Source organism: Echinops telfairi, unplaced genomic scaffold (genome assembly GCF_000313985.2).
Source record: "Echinops telfairi isolate 266 unplaced genomic scaffold, ASM31398v2 ScPeMD7_10;HRSCAF=50, whole genome shotgun sequence".
In the NCBI taxonomy this organism is placed as follows: domain Eukaryota; kingdom Metazoa; phylum Chordata; class Mammalia; order Afrosoricida; family Tenrecidae; genus Echinops; species Echinops telfairi.
The window spans coordinates 5,010,593-5,019,603 of NW_022103907.1; the positions used below are offsets into that span (position 1 = coordinate 5,010,593).

General features: G+C 36.8%; 1 protein-coding gene across 1 annotated transcript in view; it reads right to left on the reverse strand.

Moving 5' to 3' along the window:
• Positions 1-9,011, reverse strand: part of MEMO1 (mediator of cell motility 1) — a 67,122-nt gene that overhangs the window by 55,583 nt on the left and 2,528 nt on the right. The window contains exon 2 of the mRNA XM_030884696.2: positions 4,688-4,756. Coding sequence (XP_030740556.1) covers positions 4,688-4,754 — 67 coding nt within the window. The 5' untranslated portion in view covers positions 4,755-4,756. The remainder of the gene's footprint in view (positions 1-4,687; positions 4,757-9,011) is intronic.

Here is a 9,011-nt window from a genome sequence, read left to right on the forward strand (position 1 = left end):
CCAATCCCCAGACTGTTAACTTCACAGAAAAGACAATACAATTGCACTGCCTGGAGCATACAACTGAGACCCATCTGGGTTCCCCACAGCCTGATTCAGAATCTTTAGTAATATTTAATATCTATTTATATTATTTTAACTGACTATAATGGTATTTTTATTTTTAAAATTTTAGACTAAAACAATGCACAAAATTTTTATTGATGGTCATTCTGGTGTCACCCTCTCTGGCAGTATTACCTGGTGTGGTCGGGCCACCTCACTCACATCCTCCTAACAATACCACTAATTATGAGTTGCTAATTAAAATTTGAATAATAGGAAAAGACTTTGAGAAAAAAACTTTATAAACTACGGATGTTAAATTAGTTCAATATACCATTTTTTACATTCCTTAACCAGTCATAGCAACATAGCAGATAAGATCACTAGTACTTTGTTTAAAAGCTTTCAATATATTTTCATGGTCTAAGTTAAAATCCATATCTTTACCCTGGCTTCTAACATCTCAAAACAACTGTGTTCTTATATCACCCAACTTCATACCTCCCCCCACTCCTGCCACCATTGATCACTACTCTTTATATACATGAGTCTTCTTGCACATACTATCACGTCCTCCACTGGCTTGGCTTAAAAGTTAATTCCTTGCAACAAAATTAAGAGACAACCTATACATTGGGAGGAAAAACTGGGAGAATTATATATCTGGATGAAGTTTAACATCCAGATAGGCAAGGGAGCTTAAAAAGCTTCAGGGGGAAAAAAATCAAATTATCTTTTAATTCCATTTTCCTTGAACATTTTGAAGCCCCTTCTTATAAATAACTCCCAGAGCTTACAAAAGGACAAGCAACCCAATGAGAAAAAGAGCAAAGGACTTATATGGAGATACATCATAGAACACATGTAAGTGATCAACAAGTACATAAAAATATATTCAACTTAAAGGGCCACTGTTATTGTGAGGAGGTAACAAAGTCAATTTTGACTCACAGTGACCCCTTGTGACAGAATATACTGCTCCAAAAGAGTTGGTGCTGTGAGGAGCTGATGCCAGGGGCTTAAGTGGAAAGCAAATGTTTTTGAGAATGATGAGGGCAATGAATGTACAAATGCACTTTACACAACTGATGTATGCATGGATTGTGATAAGAGTTGTATGAGCCCCTAATAAAATGATTATAAAAAATTGGTTGGGATATAATATTTAAATATCAAATTAAAATGTTCACAAAATCTGGTGAGGTGGGGGGATTATAGCAGTACTCCTCTTCCTTTTCCCCAATGACATACCAGGGGGCTTGAGAAAATCCCTGGAAACATTCCATTACCTTTTAATTCCATTTTTCCAGGAACTCTTTGAAACCCCCTTTTATACATCTGTAGGAGGCTAGATGTTTTCAATCAAAACAATTTACCCCAACAGATTGAAAGATATGAGAACATAAGCGTCTTTTCCATTAAATCAACGGTTCTCAGTCTACCTCACATGCATAAAGACCAAGTCATTATGTAAAATCAGTGTTCTCTAAGAGTTGGGGAACCAACCCCTTCTTCTGTGCCAGTGGCTCCTAGATTTGCTCACTGGAAGGGGTCTGGTCAGCACATCTCAGAATACATATGGCATAGTGAGTCTTGCTCCCCACCACAACCTTCACTGCTACCTTTAAGTCCACAAGGATTGGGAAAATGGGTGCTCCTGACTCTCCAAGCAACTTCCTTCTGCCCTGGCCCTAGAACACCCCTTCCTCCCACCCCAAGTAGTCCCCTTACCTTTCAGCTATCCTTTCTCCTATATCACCCCCTTCCTTCCTGCCCCCACTAACCTCCAGCTGCTCATCTGTCATTTCACATCATCCCACTGTGGCTTCTTGCCTTTGTGACCAGATTGAGACTTTGTGAATGAAATGGAAGTGTTCCCCCAAGTGGTTAGCTACCATCCCTCTCAGAGTCTGCTCATTACCAGGGACTCCAGTATATTATTCTGGGTGGTGCACAATGGGCACCCCAGGGCTGACCATGACCCCAATTGGAGCCCACACTATCAGTGGTGCCACCTGAGAATATTCTTTTCAAAGATGTCATAAATAAGAAATGTCCGATGAGATGGGAGTAGATAATGATTAATTACAAAAATAAAGTGAGCAGATCCTCACTCATTATTTGCCCTCTTTCCATTAGTTTTCTTATCTCTTCCTCTAAGCTGCTACTGTATTTACTCTCTTCACTTTCCACCCCTCCTAGTTCCTTTCCTTCCATTCTCTCCATCAACTTTTTTAACACAGAATTTTCTACTTCTAAGGAGCTCTGATGAGTGGTGGGTTCCAAGTGGGGTTGCTAACTGCAAAATCAGCAGTTCGAAACCACGAGCTGCTGCTCCTCGGGAGAAATGGGTCTTTCTACTCCCAGCAAGTTATTGTCCCAAAACCTACAGGGCAGGTCTACCCTGTGCTCTAGGGTCGCTGAAAGTCAGAATCAATTCGATAGCAGTTGGTTTGGTTTGGGTTTTTTCCCAACTTCCTGCCAATATAGATACTATAATCCTCTCTACATATTCCTAGACCAAATCAAATTCTAAAGAACCCCTTTAGAACATAGCCTTAGTAAAAATTCTGCCAAATAAAGAAAGGCTTTTAAGAAGTTATTCTAAAAACTAACCTTTAATTATAAGTGGTTTGTTGGTCCAGAATCAAATGAAGACAGCTTCTGAAAATCTTAAAATCTAATTTTGTCTTTCTCTTATTCATAAAATAAAGTATTAAAATTACATATTATCTATGTACCCAAAAAAATGTATTAGACCCTGATCAACATTATTCACAAGGCAGAGACATACACTAAAGCCTCACCAACGTGTCATTATGATCTTATTCATTAATTTAAAATAGACTAAATATCATTGTGATCAAATTATGGTACAATGGCAGAGAAGACTACAGAAAACTAAAAAGGAGAGCTTGAAAATATGAACAAATAGCTGACCGGCAGAAGAGATGGTTGTTATTTTCATTAACTATGCTTAACCACTACTACCAGAAGCTTACCTAACAATCACTATCTGCCAGAATTAAGAATATTTAATATATACTCAGACAAAGCATTACATATGACAATTCACAGTAGCATCTGACAATGGCTCATAAACAGCAAACTCACTATTTAAATTTTAAATACCAGTCAGCAAACTAAGTAATAATTATGATGGCTACTATCAGTAAAAGTTTTCAATAGTTCACAACTTCTCAATGTATAATAGAATACTACTTAATCACCTTCAACTTGCCAAGACTTTTTAAGTTAATGTCTAAGCTGTCATGAAATTATAATAGTGAATATATTTTTTAAAACACTATTAAATTCCATGTTCAATTCTAAAATATTTCAGGCATCTCGTTCTGCCAATGAGGTTTTTCTTCATTAACTAACTATAACTTCATACATATGATATATAAATTTGTAATTCAAAATGGTTGAAATAGAAACTTTTTGAAACTTTTCTTTAATTTGCTCAACTCTTTCCAAAGAAAAATTAAATACCAAATTATTTAATCTTCCTAACATTTCTAAAACTCAAGTTTGTCAGTCAAAAGGAAGGTAAAAATTTGTTTCCAGACAGTAAAAACAGTATTAACACTTTTTATGGCTTTAATAAGATTCATCAAAATTCTATGAAATATTCCAAATAAAATCTAATTCATAATAGCAATGAAAAGAATAGAAAGCAAAAACATAAGGGTAAGTAAAAAAATATTACTAGGATTCCAATTCATGCATATATATTTAAAATACAAACAAAACATGTTTTATATCTCTGCATTAAGTCAACGGCTGCAGACAAGTTCTCTCAGTAATACAACTGTCTTAGGCTTATTAGGGTGCCTTCAAAGAAAAGATCAAATTAGAACAATAGCTTCCAAGGGGATCTGCTGGGCCAGTTAAACTGAAGGAAGAGAGGTCACCTCAGAAGGCTGGTGACTTGTGGGGGAAATTCCAAGAGTAATCTTGATAGATTTTTCTCAAATTCAAGGGACACGGGCTTGATCATAAGGGCTTATTAGGAAGAATTTTTTTTAAACCGGAAAAATGCATTGGTTAAAAAAAAAAAATGCATTGCCAAGAAGGTTGTGTCAAGGTATTTTTTCCGCACAACAATGCTCACCTGTTCTTTCTTCTAGGGAACAAGGGCTGACCTATGGAAATTTGGTTGTAAGTCTTACCTCATTCACCCTAAAGCCCTTGTCTTGCCCCTTCAGATTTGTCTTTTATTCCCTAAACTAAAAGACTCTTTAGAAGGAACATGACCTGCATCCCTGGAAGATGCCAAAACTGTCATTTTGATGAGGTGTGAACTGAAGAGTACAGAATTCTTCAAGGAAGGGTTAAAGAGATAGATGGAAATACTGCTTCATAAGTGTGTGGACCTGGGTGAAGGCTTTATTAAGAAATACAAACTTCACATTTTGGTATTATTATTTAATCTTTCTCAGATTTCAGATTTCACAGCAATACACTTTTATTTACTCTTGTAAAAGAGGAGTTTCATAAAGTTTGGGGGAAATTCCATTTTTTTAATGTAATTTGTCCACAAACATTTTGAGCTCTCTCATATATTCTCCAAACTTCTTCCATTTAATAACAAAACTACCCCAAAAATGAAAACCCTACAGCTAACTATATTACTTACGTAATAGATGGATCCACTTGTTTGTAAGCATGGGCAGCACAAGACCCACAGTACGTATATCCTGCATGGCTAAAAAGAAAAAGATAACATTTTTTTTAAAACTTAATCATCAGATTCAGGATCAAAATATTGTAAAATATACTTTTGAGGGAAATATAACAACAATGTAAATGTAACATTTTAATGTATATATCGATTAAAAGGAAAGAAAGGTAATTATGTCACTTCTAAAAATTAAAACAAATAGTTTGTCATTTTAAACCAGAACAAGAGGAATGGTTACTAAGGAGGAACTGGACTGGAGCTCATTCTTCTGAGACCCACAGAAAAAGCGAAATAAATCACCCCACTGTACTGTCACCAGCCAAAGGATAAAAGCTACTGGCAACCGGAGCATAAAGCAGTATAAGAAAGAAAACATAGCATTTATTAACTGAAACCAGTAACTTAGTTACAAGATTATTATTATTCCTTTCCCAGGCCCTCTCCCTTCCCTAAAGTTACCCCCCAAAACAATCCCTTCTTTTCTCATTTCAGGAAGACAGTTCTCTTTTGGATGGGATCTACTCTGCCTCCATGAATATCATATTCACTGAAACTCTTGATCTTTCCCCCACCCATCTAGTGAATTGGCTCACGTGAGGCAAGCAGCCCTAATCACCCAAGTTGTGTGAACACTTGGGTGGAACAGCCCAATGAGTAACCACTAACCAGGAGAACTACCTGGAGGACTGACTATCTCTACCAACTGTTATGAAAGGTCCTGAATAAAGTGGGAGAAAAAAGGTGGAACAAAACTTAAAAACATAAAAGGGGCCAGGCTTCCTGGTTCGATAAAGACTGCTGTATGCCCTGAGACAACAGTCCTCAGTAAATCCTTAGGTCTGGAAATGAACTCAAACCCATTCCACAATTTCAGCCAAGCAAAAGACAGATCTAAAAGATGAACAATAACACCAGTGAAGTATTGCACACCTAATAATAATCAACCATTTGATATCCAAAGAGCAGGACTTGCCATAGGACCAAGTTCACAAGAGTTAGGAAAGGAGGAAGAATGAGAACATGAGAGGTGGTGGGATTGGGCTAAGTGATGTCTCATCATGGGGGTTTCAATCTATGAGCTGAAACAACATGTGTATTAATTGTTAAATGAAAAATTGACATGTTCTGTAAACCTACACCTAATTCACAATAAAGTCCAAAAAAGAGGAGCTATCAAGATTAGTTATTATGAGGGAAAGGCAAATTAAAACCACAGTGAATTCATATTACATACCTACTAGAATATCTAAAATTAAAGGATGGCTATCCCATATAGAGGACACTTTCATACACCACCAGTGGAAAGGTAAATGGGTACAACTATTTTGGGGGAAAGGTGATTTCTTAACAAATTAAACATTCCTACCAGACAACCTAATCATTCCACTCCAAAATAGTTATCCAAGAGAAATGAAACATTTTATCAACACCAAAAATTATACGCAAATATTCCTAATAAATTGTATATGTGACAGCCCAAAACTGGAACAACCACATGGCCATCAATAGGTAAATGGATAAAGAAATTGTGGTATATACAGCAATAAAATGGAAAGAACTAAGGATATGCTCAAAATGTTTATGCTCAAAGAAGCCAGACAAAAGGGTCGTACAACATGATTCGGTTGCAAACTAGCGACAAAGCAAATCAAAGACAAGAGGAAAGGGCATTAAGAAAGAACAATAAAAGGGCATAAGGAAACTCTGGGAGTAAAGTCTGTTCATAATCCTTTGTCTTAGCTATAGGGATAACGCCATAGGTGTAACACATAAGATCAAAATGTATACTTTCAATACATCCCAAACTCAGAGCCATCAAGTCAATTCAACTCATAGCAACCCTATATATGGCTTCCAAGACTGTAAGTCTTTATGGGAGCTGACAGCTTCATCTTTCTTCCAAGCGGCATGTCTGAATTATCTGAAGTGAGCAGTCCAATGCTTACCCAACAAACAGTGCTACCAGGATTCCTTTATAATAAACTGTTCATTGCAACTAGCTTAAAATGTGAATGGAGGGGAAAACAGAGTAAAATAAGCCAACCATAGCAATTCAAGCAAGAAATGTCCTTAATCAGAAACTAGATGATATGAGACATACGTGAGGGCTTCCCTAAGTTTGTAGAAAAATGAAATTTAAAAATAATGAAATTGTTTTCATGAACTTTTTGAAGCCCCTTTTCACACTAATAACCACAGTAATCATTAGTGTATGCTGGCTCACTATCCCAATATCTATGGCAGCAAAACAAAAGCCAAACTCCCTGCCATCGAGCTTATGCTAAATCATAGTGACCTTACAGGACAGGTTACAACAGTCCCGGTGAATTGCCAAGACTAATTCTTTAAAGGAATAAAAAGACTTTCCCCCTCTGATCAGCGGGTGGTTTTGAACAGCTGATCCTATGGTGAACAGCCCAATGAGTAACCACTAAGCCGCCATGACTACTACCTCTGGCACAGGTGCCTATTACATTACCTCAATAAAACAATCTTTTCACAACCCCAATCTGATCTTAGCCAGAAGGAAATGTGAGTAATTCTTGGCTTAGGGTACTGTTTTGCTGTCATCCTGTGTTGCTCTTGATATTCTACCCTGATCCGAGGCTCAGTTTTGCCTTATGTCCCTACTTTACCAGGGCTGAGAGTCCAACACTGACACTTCATATACCTAACACTTCTTTCTGCTCTTAACATTACAGGTTTTGTTCATTCAAAGGAGCCCTAAGTCAAGTAAGAATTGGACAGCCAGCCACAAGGTCAGTGGTTCAAATCCATCTGCCGCTCTGTAGGAGAAAGATGTAACAATCTGCTCCGATAACGACCTGCTGCTGACCTATATAGGGTCATATGAATCAGAATCAACTCAATGCAAGTAAAGTTGGGTTAGGTTTCTCAATTCAAAGCATAGTATTGTTCCAATTGGAATAGATCTTTAAATCCACCTAGTCTATCCACTGGTTTGTATCAAACCTTCAAGACACTCTTCTTCCTAGCCCACATACATGACAATGGAGAAAATCATAGCAATAACCATCAGATCTTGCCACTGGCCCTCTACATTTTCTCTTGCAAATATAATCTAAGGTTCTACTTATATGTGGAAACAAAGTTTCATCAAGTAGATACTTAATCAGTTATCAGAGGTTCACTGGTAATAACAGAAACTTCACAACAGGAACCAAACTGTTTCTACTGTGCATATCAGCCAGAAAAGCAATGAAAGTCTAAGCTCTATAGCTGTTCAAATATGCACTATAAAGTGGATCCCACTAAAACCTTTACAAGGTTTTAAAATCCTTAAATGAAAAAAAAAAAATCCTGCATACAAGCTTGTCCAAGTCACTCTGATTTACCTAATGAAGACAAATAAAAAATTATACACGAATACCTGTCATTTCTGTAATTAGGCTAAAATCATGCCTCTAAAATCTGATCCTTCTTTGAACCAGGAATACTTTTGCTTCCACACAGCAGACCATTTAATAGCAGTTGGCCCAGGTCCTGACCCTCCAGAAGCGCTTTCCCACAGGGCTGGGACCAAATAATGATACAAGGGTACTAGTTAAGTGATGGTTTCCCACATGACAACCTTGTATTGTGATGGCACCGCCTTTCATGTATTCACTTTCAAGTCATACGTGAATAGTATATCATATATCCTCGTGTATAAGCTGAGTTTTTCAGCACATTTTTTATAGTTTTTGTGGTAAAATTAGGTGTCTCAGCTGATATTCAGGATGGCTTATTACTCGAGTATATATGGTAAACTTTGAATCCTAGAGCCTACCACACATTTTAAGTGAGGCTTTTCTTCAAAGAGAATATAGGGAATAATCAAAGAACACGTAGACAGAAGTTGACAAAATCAAGTTTGAATAAGTTGACTATACAGTAATAGTAAAAATGCAAAACTAAAATGATTAAACTAAATGGAATATTGGACCAGATGAAATGAGAAGATCTCTTTGAGCAAAAGGTTGGTAATTCAAATAAAAAGTCTATAAATCATGATTTGCTTGAGCAAAAATCTAAAAGCTAAGTTATAAAACATTTGTGAACTTAAGACAAACAAATGACAATGAACCAAAATAGTTTGCAGAGTAGTAGCCTACACACTGCCCCTCTCAACTTCATTGTGCTGTATTTTTATTCTTTTCTGTCATGGGCACTGTTCAATGATGCTCACAATCTCTATTTCAAGAAATACTAACACAAAGTGGGTGCATAAGCAAATGTGGTGAAGAAAGCTGATGGTGCCCACTGTCAAAAGATATAG